Genomic DNA, 17498 nt, shown 5'->3' with positions numbered 1-17498 from the left:
TCTATTCAGTACAGACATTAATGCACTCTATATGTTTATTGTATTCCTCACAGACAATTTACTTTTGATGGTCATTGTAACAATTTGCTCTCTTTATCATCCAAACCTAAGGAAAGCATTGAGTATTGTTATTTAATAATACCCATCCTGCCTGAGAGATGGCACTCTGAAATGCATTATACTAATTGTCATTATTTTTAAAAATCTGATTTCTGCCAAAGGAGAATGTCTGACAAAACTGCTGTAGTGAGATCTTGTATAAAGAGTCACTAACTTCCAAAATCCATATATAAGAGTGGATTTTTTACATAATTTTCTCCTAGTTATTGTACAAGGACACTATAAAATCTTTCTCTCCTTATCTTTTTTAAAGAAAACTCACTCATGAAAAATACTCTTTCCATACATTTCCACAATGGCCAGGCCAGTGGCATCACCAATGAAAGAACAGGTTAAGACAAACAGCAGTTCTGATCAAGCTTCCGTACACAGTCAGTAAAGGGAGAAATCTTCAGCAATGCCTCCAACTGCTGTAGAAGTTACTGCCCTAGTCCTTGCACCTCACCCACTCTATTTCTGCACTATGCCTTGTACTACACCTTGAAGAGATGAGTTCCACGTGCAGCTTTTAACCGCTCTAACCACACAAAGAGCTAAAGGGTTGGGAAGGGGAAGGAAATAAAGTAGTTTCAACTGACTGAAAAATTTCAGTTTGCTGAAACAATTACTCTAACAAGCTTGTTCTCACATTACTTGAAAGCTTACTAGTGACATTTAGCTTTGAAAAATTTTAACCAATCTTTTTATGTCTTCTGATTTAATTGTGCTTTTATGAATAGAATGCCTGTTTATGTTCTGCTGCATATTGGCTACCACCTAACCATAAAACTGTTTCCTGGTACGATTATAAATACAGTTTTCTCATTGATACTGCCTTGGTTTTGAGCAACTTATAAAAGAAGGGTGAAGACCCAACCAGTATTGGAAACAATGTGTATTAATATACTTTTATTTCTGAATCTTTAAAAAGAGGAATTATAGAATAGCAAATAGACTTACTAGCAGTAAGAAAAATATATACAACATCAGGAGCTACCGTGAGAAGAAAGGCTGAAAGCTCTGAGTTATAGCAGACAGCTGTACCTAAACTTTTAGTTATGCAGGGTAATGCTGCTAGCTACAGCTTTGTACAGATACTATTTACAGTCAGAAGTGGTAGGGAAAACTTAGTCTCACATTGTTTATAAGTCAAAATACAGTCAGCAGACAAACAGCTTGTTTTCTTGTTACCGTAGGCATTTTGAAACCAGTAACTGAAAAATAGTACCAGAAACAGGTTGCTACCAAAACAGAGTATCTTAAAGACTGATATGGGTCGATACTGTTTGCCAAGTAGTGACAGGGAAGATTTCAGTGATGTTATCATTGAAACAGTTGAACTAAGGTCTGCCTAGAGAATGAGGCTATTTTTGTTATCATACAACATTCTGCAGTCATGTAGCATACTCACAGTTTGGTTTGGGCTCTTTTTCTCTGGAAGTTGCAATAATGTCATAACTGGGGCAGGAAACAAAATTGCAAAAAGACCCCCTGACTCCACTGAACTTTCAACACAATTAGGAATTAAAAAGCCAAATGTGCCATTTTCAGAAATAAATTAGGATTCTGACATACACAAAATTATAGCCAGAACAATAGTCATCTGTGTTGAATTAATTTGAAGAAGTAAAAGCAGGTTTAATGGATTCTGAAATCCATGGCTAGAATTCAAGCAGTGAGTTGTCCTGAAACCTAGCAAGAAAACAGAAAGGGTAAGTAACACATACCCATATTGCTTTCTGTTCCAGAGTGTCTCAGAATATACCAAAACTACAGCCAATATTTAAGAAAAAGTTGGGGGAACTGCTTTCTAACATCTATAGGACTAGTAAGTACCAAAAGGGAGTTTTCTGATGCCAAAGCAGGTTTCTGGAATTCTAACTGATAATTTTTTAGTAAATTCTTTCTCTGTGCATGTTTTGAAGTAAAACCATCACATCCACCATTGAACACAACAGCATCTGAAACAGTATGAGAATTGATCACACCATCCTTTATGCACACAGCAGTTTCATAAAGAAGGACAGCCAATGAAAACAATAATGTAAAAGTAATCCTACACCAGCACACAGTAGTAATTACCCACACTGAATTCCAAACCATCCCGAAAGGCCAAAAACTTTCTTTTGGAAAGGAGGCTGTACAACCTGTGCAGGTTTATGAGTGCCAAGACAGCACAGCTGGGCACTGACTCCAGAATGCCCCACCCGACCCCCTCCAGCTCACTGCTGGGAAGCTGATAAAGTATCATCTCTCAACCTCTGACATTACTAGTTCATAGAGCATTTGGGAAAGGGAGAATTTCACAGAAAATCAAGATCTGACTAAACTCAACCCTGTTTTATTTGAAGATCACTATCTGAGATGGCACAGCTACAAGCATATGAGAAACAGCAAGCATTTCAGGATATCTACTCCCATGCTGAAAAAGATGTAAATATTTGTTTATTTAAATACAATTCTGTTTGAATTCCCTATACTGCTACTATGACATCATCGATTCCACAAGAAAAGTTGCTTACAATTATGAGGCCAGGGAATATCTCCTCTATTCCAATTAATTATGGGGCTAATTCTCTACCCACAAGAGGGTAGCTTGCAATAGAATAAAATAATGAAAGTATCTGTGGTCTGAGACATTCAAAACTCAAAGACATTTGGTTATTGCATTCCCAAAAGGGTGCAAAGGTTGAGACCACGTTCCTCTGCAGAGGTTATTTCTGAAACTACACATTCTAAAACTTAAAACTGAAATACTTCTATCAGAAACAGAAATATATAGACAAATCTATTACACACTTCTAAGGGCTTGATCCAAAAATAATGTTCACCCAATGGCTGCTAGGCCATATGAAAGTGCAAGGAAAGCTTTTGGGGCTCTACAGCTGCAAGAGAGATTTGCATATTGACAGATAGGTGAGGCTCGTTGCAAGCTTTTTGGCAACACCTTCTTTAATTAAAAAACAAATAAAACAAACTTCAGAGCTGGCGATTTCACTCAAGTCTTCTTTGGAAGATGTTCCTAAAATGAAATTTCTAGGGAAAATAGAAGAGGAAAAACAATTCCAGGACAGTGAGGCTGGGGCTTCAACTACCTATGCCTCATTCAGATTAAGGATTTTATCTCTAGGCAAATTCCCTGACAACATATCCTGGGTTATTGCGAAGGAAAGGTTATTGCGAAGGAAAGAAGGAAACCAATGGGGTGTAATGAAGGGCAAAGAGGCAGAGACTGTTTGTCAATCTCTTCATCTATAAGTGTTATTCTATATAAATAATTTAATATTTATTAGCACAAAAGCTCAAACCTGAGGTCTCTGCATCCTGACTTATCTTACAGTCATAAAAAATTTATATGAAAATATTTTTAAACCAGCTAAAATGGAATAAATTCTATCGAGAAAAAAAGTACAAACAAGTAAAAAACTTAGTGTTTGCCACTCGCTGGGAAACATAGCTTTAGTAACCTCTGAACTCATCTGCTTGGATAAAAGGAAAAATCTCAACACATTCATCTTCCCTCACCAAAAAGGCTCATACTTGTCTGTGTCAGGATGGCTAGGTTTCCTTTGCCCTTTCTGAAAAGCTGTCTTTTGTATTCCCCATTGCTGGACAAAAAATGGCTCAAAAATCTAGAAGGCATCCATTAAAAACTGATTTGAAATTAACCTCACAGGTAATTGAGTCTCTTCACTGTCCTATCTACACAGTGTTTAACTCCATCAATATTGCTACTTCTTACTCCTATTTTAGTTGCTTAAAAAGGCTGTCTTCAGAGATTTGAGCAACACAGAAACAACTGGACACAGTCGTGTTAATGCTGATCTATAAATCAAATCTGCTGAGCAGCAACATCAAAGCAATGGCAAATAGCATGAAGTCTTATTAATATCAAGTCATTGTGACCAGCAGGCAGAAAGGGAAAGAATAATAAAGCAAAGCAAAATCCAGAAAATCCTCACCTAGAAGAACTAGGTGTATCTTTGAGGACCATATTGTTATGGTTGGGATCAATACCATTAGCTTAATTACCATTTTTCTTTTTACTCACCTTCAAAATTTTCTTATGCTTAAGAGATTAATTTACTGAAAGACATCATCTTCTGTCTTCAGCAGATATCCTGCCACACCACTGCACATATTTCCAGATACACTCGTGAAAACTTATTTTTTAGATTTTCTTAAACTGTATAAAAGACCTATGGAACTTGCAGGGCGTAAATAATAATGCAGTGTTAGACTGAAACTGCCACACTAGGTTACCTTTAACAGACTGCTACAGCTATAGCTCAGAACATTCTGAGCACAAAGTTAGAAGCAAGATAGACCTAAAGCACTTTGGTTACATTTGGGTTTTGGTGGCTTGCTGGTGTTTATTTTTGTGCGCAGGTTTATAGGCATTTTCAAACTTCTAATCAGGTGTGCCTCTATCTGTTCAGACGCCCTCAATGGGGTCTTTGTCATGTCCATTCTCTCTTTTAAATAATGTAAACTTTTAATGGTTAGAACTGTGCTAGCACAGCACAAACTTTTAGATACCAGGAACTTGAAGGCTGATGCAGACAATAGTAGTGTTCAGATTTTTCTCCTCTCTCAGTTCAGTTCTGCTCATCTATCTGTCTGGAACTTATTTAATAGTACCTGCAGGGAAGCAAAATTTGCAACCCAGCTCTCTGAAAAACAAGAGTCAATCTTTATAAAAATATGGTAATACAAATATATATTTTAAAATATATTTTATTAAAAATAATTCAAAGGTATTGAAAAATAAAGCTTAGAGGAGGATACCCCTGGATGTAGCTACAAAAGCTACATATAACTATCACCACAAGCTATACCACAGGTCTTATAGTGATAAGCATTGAGCTATCAAAATATTCAATGTATTTTTAGGAAGATATTGTAAAGAATTCCAACAAATGCTCTTCATGTTCTTTTGTTTGGCAAGTGACACTACCCTCTCTCCAACTTGTTGTTAGGACAGCAAATTACCAGACACCCTAAAGAATGCAACAGTCTTGCCAAACCTAGAAAAAAAACACTCTCAACACCAACAGCTTTGCCAAGTACCACTCAGTTTCCAGCAACCTCTTCTTTGGCAGTTCTTTGTGGAAGTGGTGGCATCCAAAAGCTAACAGCACACATCCCTTGCCAGCAGCCTGGCTCCTTGACATACAGGCACTAGAACAAAACATGATAGAAGAACAACCCTCCTGGCACTACCAATCCACATACTCCTGGCCTGGGACTGAAAACAAACCTCAGAGTGGATATCCCCTAGGGTTCTGACAGAAGCGACTGTCTGGCTCTAATAATAAGAATCGTGTGAAGTTTAGTAGGAAAGAATAGGACAGTAGTGCTTTTCCCAGGGAAGCTGAATGGCATGCAATTCCTTCTCATTCTCCTGCACAGCACCAGAAGTCCTGTACTCTGCTATCCCACAAACCACATCACTTTCACCTTGCCAGTTTAACTCCAAAATAGTATTACACAGGGAAGCTGAACAAAGCTAGAAGGTCATCCTCCAACAGATGTCCTTCAATTATCCTTCTGTCTCTGCTTAAATGAAGGGTTCCAAGGGAACCAAGGCACAGCTTCTATTTTCTGTCCCCACTTGGCAGCAAAGGGATAACACTGGCTGCAGTGACTCCAAATCATGAGAAATATTTTAAGCAGAAAGTTTCATGATGTTTCAGATTTATCTGCTTTCTATGTTCCTCCACCTTCTGAGAGAGTGGAGTTTGTCAAACATTACATCTTGACCCACAAGTCTGTCCACGAGAAAGCCTATACAGCTTGTCTGCTGCCTCCCCAGGTCTCTGTTACTGGCAATAAGATTACTGGAGTTAAGGCTGAGGGTTGGAGAGACTAGACTCACTATAGGGTGTGATCCTCACTAGTAAAATACATAGTGCTAGCTTCCTACTCCAAATGCTAAACGGCACTTCAAAACCAGAATTTTAGAACATGTTGAAGAAGAGTTGACTCTGCCTTCAGCTTCCCAAACCCAGAAGCTACAAAAAAATCCTTCAAAGTTACAAGCGGTAGGTAATGCATTTGGCTTTTCTTGCACTTACAGGGATGTTCTAAAAGCAAATCAATTTTCTACGGTTAAATTGTCTAAGTTTCAAAAACAGTAATTATCCATAGAGAAACTTTTCATTTTATTTTATGAGTAAATTTGCTCCTTTGGGTTTTTAAACCACTATTCTACATAATGTAGGTATGTATTTAATATAAAAAAAATTCACTCAAAATCCCACACAGTTTGGAAAGAAACAGCATCAAACTCTCCAATTGAAGCTGATAACAAGCCTGCATGATCCCTTAAAGAAAAAAAATATCACTTGCATTAGAGCTCAGAATGATGTTATTTGACTTGTTTTGCCCTCTTTCCTCTAAAATACATCTGCTATCTTCAAGTATACGTATCTGGGATTTATATTAAAAGAATATGACTTTTTGTATAACAATCTTTGATGGTTCTCCCACTTTTGGATATTCACACACAATACACATGACATATTTCACAAATAGAGAAAACTTTGATGATATGCATAGTACAAAACTGTACAATCACAAAGCAGACTGTTTATTTTAATGTTGTAATAGATCCAGAAAATATCCATGTATATGTTAACAGCCCAGCAACACAAAATTACGTCCTCATCAGAATATGGTTCATTTATGATTTAGAAGATCAAACTGAGTTAGTTGCAGCTTGTTTCAGATACACACATCTTCTGAGAGCTAAAAAGAGAAGATACAATCTGGTGATGGTGGGTAGAGTCACTCCTTGGTCATTAAGAAGTGATAGTGTGTCTGTCACAATTGTTTTTATTAGTCTGATAAAATTCATAACATGGCAAAGGTTTACAAGATTTACTAGCACAGCCCAACTGATTAGAAGGATAGCCTCATAAAAAATTCAAGGAACCTTTTGCCTAAACAGACTGGACTGGCAAAGCTTGGGTTTGATTTTCTCTTGTGTTTTTATTTTAAAAGAATCCTTGAGAGAACCATTTACACTAACATCTCTCTCAAAGGAATATCAAGTGTCACAAGCCATGATGCATTAACATGTTCAAAGACTGCTCTGAGCTGATGCCAAAAAATAATTTTAAATTAACGCATTTTTACATTATAAAGCACAAATGAAAAGTAAAAAAGCTGATAGCTCAGTCATCGACTTTAAACATAGGTCAATTTTCTTTTGCCTGAGATGAAAGAAAACTGGTAGCATTGGAAGACTTTTATAAAAATAAAGTTATTTGGGATCTTGTTTCCTTACTCCCACTTCCTTACCCATCCCCACTTATAAAATTCTAAAACCATGAGATGAAAGAAAAACTCCTTAGATAAAATTAATGTTGATGAAAAAGCAATTAAGGCACTGCCAGTTTAGAAGAAGTAAAGTATCACAATTTATCCTGATTATACTTACCAGTGCAAGTTAGTTTGCTGACCCATTAAACTGTCTTTAGCTATTATCAGTAATATCATTGTTCTCAAACAATGTTAGATGCACATGTTCTGGACTTATATTTACCTGGTGGATTCTTGGCAGGATCATTGTGGCTTGGACTTCCTGGTTGTCCAGAATCTATAAAGAAATTAAAGAAATGTTTTAATAATTTGTTTTGCAAGTATCTCACAATCTTTCAATACCCTCTATTAACTATTAAACTAATGCTTTACTTTATTCTTTAAAGGTCATTTCCCTGACTTTCTATGTGACGCATTATTGAACAAACACTCAACCTGTAACCTATTTTATGCAGAGGTAGAAATATTGTGAAAGATGCAATGATCCTAGGAAGAGGAACTTATAGATCACTGAATAAGGACAAGAGAGTCATTCAGTTAAATACTAAAGTTGTAAACACATTTACAAGGGTAGCTTTTCATTCCCTTTCCCTCCATCCCCCAAATATAATATTGCATAATGAGTAAAGCAGAGGTAACTTCTCAGGCAATGACCAGAAAGACACACTGGATCAGGCAACTAGTGTTGCTTGCAATGATGAGGCCTTTTGCTTTAGCTTTTCCTTAAAGCACAAAGGCCTATAATGCTTCCACAGACTCATGACTGCAATGAGGATATGACAGTCTGTTTAAATACAATAGGGTCTTTGTGTTCCTAGCCTGTGAGAACTGCTGTTGTGAAATTAAGATTATGTAACATAAAAACCTAACAAAACTCAAATACTATAGACTTCAAACTGTGTTCTTTTGCACCTACATGCACCTACATGAACCTAAATGCACCATACATGCACCTACTGAATCAAGAGGAGAATGTAATTTCACATTAATAGACTAAATAATAAATTATATCCTTATTCATAAAAACAATTTCTTTTAAAAACATCTACTTTTCACTGTATTCCCACATCAATAATACAACAAAACCCTGCTCCACTGCAAGAAATTAACAAAGATATAAAAAACAAAAAAGGCAGAGAGGAAGAAAATAAATTAGGCACCACCATTTTTTCCACATACAGGCTGGTTTTGGAGCTGTTCTAGAGTCTGAATAAAAATACCAATTTTCTTAAATGTAGTGGTGCTATTAATAGCATAAGACCACCAAAAGATTGCATCATAGCACCATAGAAACTGCTACTACCAAATGAACTCCAGATGGATGTAGAGATGTTGCTGCTTACAGTGCCCAAATTAAAGAATAAATAATATAGAAAAGAAAGAAAGTTTATATCAACAAATATTTTTCCTTCAATTACCATTACTTCTTATAGCTGATGTAGTCCTCATCTTAGAATGAGGGATACCCTCCACCTGCTACAAGAAGTTCATTGAATTCTCTTATGCATCTTCATAAGCATGGCTTGACTCACATGTCTCTCAAACACTTTAAGTTAACACAAGCTTGATTCTACAGAAGATTTTAACTGAAATGGAAATCCTTTTCACAGCTCAGGTTCTACTAAGTTGATCTGAATGGCAGTCATCCCAAAATATATACATCTGGGTAGCTACCCGAGTACTGGAATTCCAAGGCACATGCAAAACTCAGTTTCAATGGTCTTAAAAATAAAACAAACAAACCTAACTTTTCCAATACTGAATCAAATCACTCTTGTGGACAATAAAATGCACATTGAATAGGGAATTTCCCATGAAATTTCATTTATCTTCTTCAGCCTTGGGCAGGAAACATGAAGGGCGAGACTGTGAGTTTGATTCTGCCCTTACCATGGTTTGGCACCTGGGTACAAGAGTGCCCCACTGTGCAGCACAGTATGCAGCCATTCAGTATGTCTGGTTCTTTGCATGATGTGATACTTCCCTTAAAAGAATTAAATCAAGTTAATTTGAAAACATAATCAGCTACAAGAAATGCTAAGATCTAATGTTTCTCCACATATGGACCAATTTGTGGAGAATCATTATTTTTCCTGTGTGAATTTGATGTACTACTAATAGGCATTCTTTGAGTCTGCAAACTATACATACCATTATTTAAATTCAAATTATAAGAGAGGATTAATTTTACACAGTAATGCTCAAAGTGTAAAACTACTGCAGATATATGGCTAAATGAACTGTCAATGTGGTAGTAGATAAAACCAATAAATCTTGAACAACATAGCTTCAGGATCACAGAGATTTGAAACTGAATTAATGACACCTACCAGAAAATAACTTTTGAAGTTTTCTCCTGTTAAAATTCACTTAAAAAAAGAAGAAAGTGAAGTAATTTTTCAGATCTTGCACAGCATTTTGCCTTTACTTCTAGTTTCTGTATCCAGGATTTAAAGATTAATGGCAGTTTGAACAATTGTTATTATAGTAAGAAATTTAGCAAAGAATTTTCTAATTATACGGATAAGCAGTTGGCTATTTACTATAATTTTCCAGTCAGACTTAGCTTTGGGTTTTGTTAACTACTCAGTAATCATGGCTTTTATGTATTGATTCTCAATCTGTGCAATCTGTGTTTTTTGGGATCTCAATGAGATTTTGAGAAAGTGAATGATTACTGAAGAACAACATGAGAAGGAACTTATCTAAGCCTTCACTAAATGCAGTTGAAAAATCAAAGACTTTTATTCTATATGAGAGCATCCAGCTATGGAACTCTGCACTTAAAACACAGAGAAACATCTGATCCTCAAGATGAAAGACACAGACTTGAGATGGCCTGTGATGATCCAATTCTCTTACCAATGTCAGTAATTACAAAGCACTCTTCTGTGTTGATTGGATGCAAATAGCTTTGCAAAGTACAAAAGAATCATGGTCATTATAGGATTAAATGATATTAATATAACTTCATATAAACAGAACACTGAATGAACAGATACATTGGAGCAATGCTCTTCTAAAAGAGGGAGTAAGAGGCATTTTTGGGAAGCCACAGAAGCTACAGAAGTAAAAGACTTGTTAAGACACTTTGAATCTTTCTTTGTCCTCATCTGTACAAGACCACTAATTAACAATATGAGGCCTTTCTTCCAGGAAGGGGAGATGGAGAAAGACATACAACAAATTCATTGTCTATCTAGCTGGATTTGCATTCAATTGTCCCAGCAAATAAAACTTTTACACATTAAAAAATTAAAAAATAAAAAAATACCAAACAACTAAGAGCAAAAGAAATTAAACCACCAAAAGAAAACCCAAGCAACTCCATAAGTGAGAAGCTGAATGAAGAGATACACAAATAGAAGCCAATCAAATCCCATCATGTTTATACAATGAAACTCATATTTGCATTACTTTCATTTAGGTAGCTCCCAACTGTAAGTTCCCTTAGTTTTGTTGTTGCTGTTGTTGTTGTAGTAGTAGTTGATAGGGAGCAAAAAGTCTCCTATACACACCATTTGCCCAAAATGGCTTTCATGTACACCTCACAGCTACAGTAGCACATCTTCTACTCTGCTCTTCTTGGTGCTGACTGATAAAACTTATTTTTGATAAGGTATTGCCCCATGGATGAACAATTTATATGAAACAGGTTCAAGCCAGTCTTTACTTTTAATAGGTCATGTAACCCTGAACTTTATGTATAACTTATCATGATTCAGCATGGCTATCTCCCAGACATTCAAATTACTCTTGCTTCTAGGAGACTGTACGAAAGGATGAGACAAGAAGCTGACATATACTTAATACTTAATTTTTTTCCTGTGTTTTCATTTCCAGGGGTTGATCACAATGAGCATCTGTGAGTGCAGGTAACTCCCAGTGCAGCCAGAGTTAAGACTAACTGACTGCTGAGGCCTGCTTCAAGTGAGAAAATAAGCTTGCATTTTACCCGTGGTACACTAGGAAAAGTCTTGGCTTCATAAGACAGAGGAAAATTCTAAAAAGCTGTATCCATAAAGTCCATATGGCAAAGCATGAGATGCTCTCTCCCTTTAAACCACATTGTCTTTAAGAAGCAGGAAAGACACCCATGCCAGCAAATCCAAGCTAGTCACATTGTTGCTCACCAGCTTCCTGAAGGATTTTTAGTGCTGCTCACCTCAGTAACCTAACCTTTCACTTTTCAGCTGATATGATACTCTCTATAAAAAGTAAGCTGCTACACCTTCCTTATGCCCATCCTGTACAAGAAATGTTGGTTTCAAGGGTCTTACAGCATAATATCAAAGGCATTGAAAACAAGTAGCAGTAGAATCTTTTAAAATCTAAAAATATTTTCTAAAGCCATGTCTTGGGGAAACATAAGTAGATTGTCCACAGGCATGACACTAATGAAATGAACTTTCTCATTGGTTTCATTGAACACATTTCTATTTGCCACAGGCTATGAGGATAGCCTTTAATCAGCCTCAGCTGATCTCAGCTGATAGACACTAATTTAATCATTCACCACCAGGTAAATACATTCTTGCTCTTTGATAGTCTCTGATTTTGGTGTGAGGGATAAGTGACCATAGAGATGTGGCCATCATCAAACCATGTATGATGTTGTTCAACTTTCACATTCGCATACAGCACTTGATAGCTGACAGAGTCACTATCATGAACAAGAATCACAACTACGTTCCAGACTGTCAGGCTTACTTTGCCATCTGACATCAGTTGATGCAAATGGCTGTACCCTGAAGATCAAAAGAGCACAGGTTACTATAGTGTGGCAGAGACCTCAGAATGTCTTCCATCTCAGCCCCTGTCTAATCTGTTCTTGATCTCTCAAAGACTCCCAGAACATCCATAGCAAAGAAAAGTAAGACATCTTCCTCTTCTCCAAAGCAAATAATATGAGCTGCAAAAATCCATAAAACAAAGAGATAAATAATTTCATCCCTGTATTTTAAATCATTACCTTGACTTCTTATTACTGTAATTTTATTACATAACTACCTTTTACTGCCTACACTATTTTACCTTGACAAAGCAACTGATTGGCTTGACAAACTTCCCAAATAATTGTAACAATTTCATTTTGAAAAACAGTGTCGTTCTTTGTGTAGCCTTCCTCTCTCTGACAAGAGACACCATCTGTACCACTCTAATAGCATTATTCACACCAGCTCTTGTGAAGGGACAGCTAAAAGTGGTTTAATGCATTATCCACTGAAAAGTGGATAGTATCCACTGAAAGGCTGCTACAAACATGAAAATGCTAGCGTCACCCTTGTTTTCATAAGTGTGTTAACTTGAGGGGTGATTTATTTTTCACATCATCACAGATCATTACACTTAATTCAAATACTTCTCCAGAAAATTTTTGGCTGTTTGAGGTCCTCTGATAAAATGTTCACCACCACCAATTTGTTTGGTAGAACACAAGCCCTGTTAGGAGTTCTGAGAGAAATGACATTGTTTAGCCTGGAGAAAAAGAGGCTGAACATTATTGCCCGCTACAGGAGGATGACAGGAGGTTGTAACCAGGTGGGGGGTCAGTCTCTTCTCCCAAGTAACAAGTGATAAAACAAGAGGAAATAGCCTCAAGCTGCACCAAGAGAGGTTTAGTTTCGACACTAGGAAAAAATTATTCACCAAAAGGTGGCCAGTCATTGGAATAAGCCACCCAGGGAAGTCAGAAAGTCACCTTCTGTGGAGGAATTTCACAGACCTATAGATGTGACAGTTAGGAGCATAGTTTAATGGTGCACTTGGCAAGGTTAGGTTTACAGTTAGACTTCAAGATTTTAAAGGTCTTTTTCAACCCAAAGAGTTCCATTATTACATGTCCCTGAAGAGATATGGTACGCAGAAGGAGGAAGCAGCACCTTAAAAAACAGGTAAGGCTTCACTATGAGAAAGACATATTTGCCCTTGCATCTTTCCCAACAGTATATACTTGTTAGCAATGTGTGTTCATGACACCCAGACTGGAAACATCCACAGCATTGAATCAGTGACTTCTTTTAAAAACATTGTTCTGCTACCCTTATTCTGCAAGGACTTCCTCTGTGTTTACAAGACAGCTGCTATTGCACTGGGTAACTACACAAAGAGTGTGTTATAGAGTCCTATACATTTTTATTGTGCTTCATATTCATACAGCTGGTGGTAGATGAGCAGCATAGAGAAATGACCCAGGAGGCATGACTGGGACCTCTCAGGAGACCAGTGAAACAGTAGGAGCTACCCTTAAGGCTGGATGTGGCGATCCTTTGCAGCCAGGTGTCATCAGCACCCATGTGTTGCACCAGGAGCTGTAAGAGTGACTTGGGTTCTTTACGTCAGAAGAGTGCTGCTGTCTAACCTTCACCTACCCAAAAAAGTCAGCAAAGAACAGAGCTGACTGCTCACCCCAGAAAGCTAAGCTGTCTGTTGGTGTTGGTACCTAGGCTTTAGCCCAAGCAGGCAAGTCACTTCACAAAGCCTTTAGGGCTCAGGACATGAAGGCACTTCTGCTGGGAGCTAGTCAGGATAGCCAGCAGAAGCTGGGTTTAGTTTCCAATTCAGTTTAAAGTTGTTTGCTTTGGACTGTGGACACGGCTATTAAGCCATCAGCTGGCCCATTTCACCACATGCCCCCGTGCTCTCCCACCCCAGAGAAGCCCGCCTGTGGCTGGGTGAAACCCCATGTCTCTGCCACAGGAGGACCATCCCCACACCTGGGCTTGTTGAGGCAATGCCAGTGCCACGTGGGCTGGCAGTGAGATGGTGTGTGATGGGCTGGGGCATCAGAGCCCAACAGGTCATGGCAGGCTCCCTGTTCACCTCCTCTTTTATCAGCAGATCTGCCTCTGCCAAGTCACCCAACTGGCCATTGTCAAGACAGTTAACTTTCTTTCAGAGTATTTTAATTAGGTAAATAAAAAATGGTAATTAAATCAACACTATGTAATGTGTTTCTGATTTGTAATCTCATTTAAATTAATTAACTGACTCAATCCTTGTTTAGTTTTTAAACTGCCCTAGTTAAGAAGTGGAGCTCTGGGAGTAAATTCAGATTTTATATAGTTGAAAGAAATTCAAGGACCTAGAAGCACTTACAAGAACGAAAATAGCAATATGCATAGTAAGATTTTCAGCTTTATATCCCATGCACAGATTTATCTTTTTAATTTAAATTCCTTTATTTGTTTATGTGACATAGGTCACAACACTTATTTATTCAAAATTTTTCTTATACAATTTATTAAGACCATATGTTGCTCGTATTGAAAACTGAACAAATTTCCCCAGCTGTGTTATAAGTTGTGCATGGAATATACACATATGTATACACACACACGCACACACACATATTTTTAAGTTAAGAAAAGGGTTACATTTTTTCATGGCCTGAAAGAAATATTTCCCATACCTCATAATATTAGCTGAGCTCTTTCTTGACATGTACATTAAGAAGAGATTTACATAGGTATTAAGCCATATGTGGATGAATGTGAAAGAATGACATCTCTTTCCAAAAGTTGTTGGATTCAGTAGGAAAAGATGAGATATGAATGCTTAATCTTCTCCATCTGGAGGATACTGTGGATATTACTATAGTCAGAAGTAGGTTTTGGAACCGACTTTTCAGAAGTCGGTTTTGGAAACCAAGAAGACCTTTTAAGTTAAGGTATGTCTCATAAAGGGCTTTTCTTACTGATTCTTCAGAAAATCAAAAGCGAAATGTAGAACACAGTGGAAGATTTACTGTGATGTTTAGAAAAGGAAGAAATTATACAATAGATTATTTTAATTTAAAAGTTCATATTTGCAAGCAAATAATAGGAATTTCTTTGCATATACCTTCAGCTAGATAATAAACCATCCACTTTATTCTGTTCTGTAAGACAGAGTTGACCCTGATGTATATGCAATGTAAATTGATGAGATTTTTACAGAACCACAGAATCAATTAGGTTAGAATAGACATCTGAGATGATTGAGTCCAACCTGTGATTGAATTCCACCTTGATAGCTAGAGACAGAACATGCCAGACATGGCAGTAAGAGACAGATCCAGTCTTTTCTTAAACACCTCCAGGGATGGTGACTCCATCACCTCCCTGGGCAGCCCATTACAGTTTCTAGACACCCTTTCTGTGAAGAAATTCTTCCTGACATCCAACTTGAACCTATTGCATGGATTCTGGTTTCAGGGAAGCTAATGTAGATTCTACCACTGAGTCCCATGCAATAAGGATTTCATTTTCTGTTGAACTGTAGAGCTGTAAAGCAAAAAGAGTTGAAGGAGATAAAATTCACATTTCCACAACATTCTTAGGCCAGGAATAAGGATGACAGTAGTAAGAAAAAATCAGTTTTGTTAACATGAATCACAGACAAAGGCTGTTAAAATCAATGAAAAGTTGCTCCATCAAGTTTTGGATGAGGCACTTTATGGTAAATTACGGTTTAAAAGAACAAAAAAAATTATAGTTCAGCAATACTGTAGGACAGACCTGCATTTTTTTTCTTCCAAGTGCATTGCAGTCTCCACTAAATCATACAGTAATAAAAGACAGATTCCCCAGCAGTTCAGACATTTACAGTCGTATGCTACTTAACTTACTTCTAAGAGACATGGGACATAAGGAACGCCATAGTTCTGTGGATCCTCAAGTAACGCATTTTTTTAGTAGAGGTCTTTGTGAAAAAAAATCTCAAATAGAAGTATATACACATGTTCTTTATAAAGTGGGTTTAATTTCATCTGCTGTAATCTAAAAGTTCATAGACAAAACATGCACCACAGCGCCTAACCATATTCTCACACACACAGACACACACAAACACAAACCCCAGCACTCACAATTAAAACAAACTAACCATGACAAAAGAAAGATTAAATCTATTAATAGGCACTAAGTAGGTAATAGACAAGAACTGGCTGAGAAAAATCACCCCAGCTCTTCATGCCAGTGGTTCAAAGCTTGATTTTAATTTCATGTGTGCTCACAGGCACCATGTTTACACACAGGTTTGTAACAAATGATGAGAAAGTACTGAAGCAATAGTGATGAAAAATTATGAACTACAAATTAGTTTTCTCTCTACTTTGACCTTTTACAGTAGATAAAAATTAGAAGCAGCTAGTCAAATGATGTGCCCCAGAAGAATTTAAAATGTAAAACTGACTAAAGCATACAAATGTATGACCAACTCAGTTTTGAGTTTGTGCAGTGATGTTCTGCAAATAAATGCAAGGAATTATTTTTAAGGCACGTAACTTACAAAGAAAAATAGTTATCTTGGTTTAAACCATGTAAATCATGAATTTCAAGTTTAAAACAAAGAAATGTTAAAGAACACAGGTTCCTCATCTCCCTGCTAGCAACAATACCTCTGTTGCAGTCGCATTGGTCAAAAGATATCAAAAACTATTAGAAGTATTTAAAAATATTAATGTATTACATATTTGATCATATTCATTTCTGCCTGCCCAAGATAGCTCTGTAGTTTTGTGGCTAATATCACATGCAGCATCTGTTTGAAATTCTATCATTTTCACTGGATATTACACATCACTTCTTTTAAGTTCTCTAATTTCTAATTTCCCTAACTTTCTAATCATCTAGTTAGGTGAAGTGTCCTGACAGGGACTATTGTACCTGATGGATACAATAGTAGCTGCAGTTTTGCAAGACATTAAAATATGCTTGCCCATTCAATATACAGCAGAGACTGCTTTTGCTCTTTCAATTTTGTTTTATTTACAAAAGTTGGCACATGCTCTTGCAGTACCTAAGGGTATTATATACTTGAAAAAAGGATACTACTTTTTATCTAAAAAAAACCCAGATGGCTCAAATTCCAAGGCTTTCATTTTTATTGCTTACTAGTTGTTGGGGGCTTTTTGCATGAGTAAAAATTGAGTGCTAATTAAGGGGGAGTCAGAGGGGAGAACAAAAACCCTGACTCAAAATTCTTGCTGCACCTGGTAATTTGCCAGTGCCTTGAATATTATTTAAGCATCCACTGTTTCTAAGGCTTATTTCCTTACCATTACTCTATCACAGCAGGACCTTGAGAAAATT

The 17498-nt window shown here is 36.9% G+C and overlaps 1 protein-coding gene across 12 annotated transcripts in view; it reads right to left on the bottom strand.

Moving 5' to 3' along the window:
* NFIB (nuclear factor I B) overlaps positions 1-17498 on the bottom strand; it is a 264606-nt gene that overhangs the window by 64549 nt on the left and 182559 nt on the right. For all 12 annotated transcript variants that reach the window (XM_038123583.1, XM_038123589.1, XM_038123585.1 and 9 more), the window contains exon 3: positions 7649-7702. In XM_038123583.1, the coding sequence (XP_037979511.1) occupies positions 7649-7702 (54 nt within the window). The remainder of the gene's footprint in view (positions 1-7648; positions 7703-17498) is intronic.

This window comes from Motacilla alba, chromosome Z (genome assembly GCF_015832195.1).
Source record: "Motacilla alba alba isolate MOTALB_02 chromosome Z, Motacilla_alba_V1.0_pri, whole genome shotgun sequence".
In the NCBI taxonomy this organism is placed as follows: Eukaryota; Metazoa; Chordata; class Aves; order Passeriformes; family Motacillidae; genus Motacilla; species Motacilla alba.
Note: the sequence above shows the minus strand (reverse complement) of the source record. Positions and strands in the feature narration are given on the sequence as shown.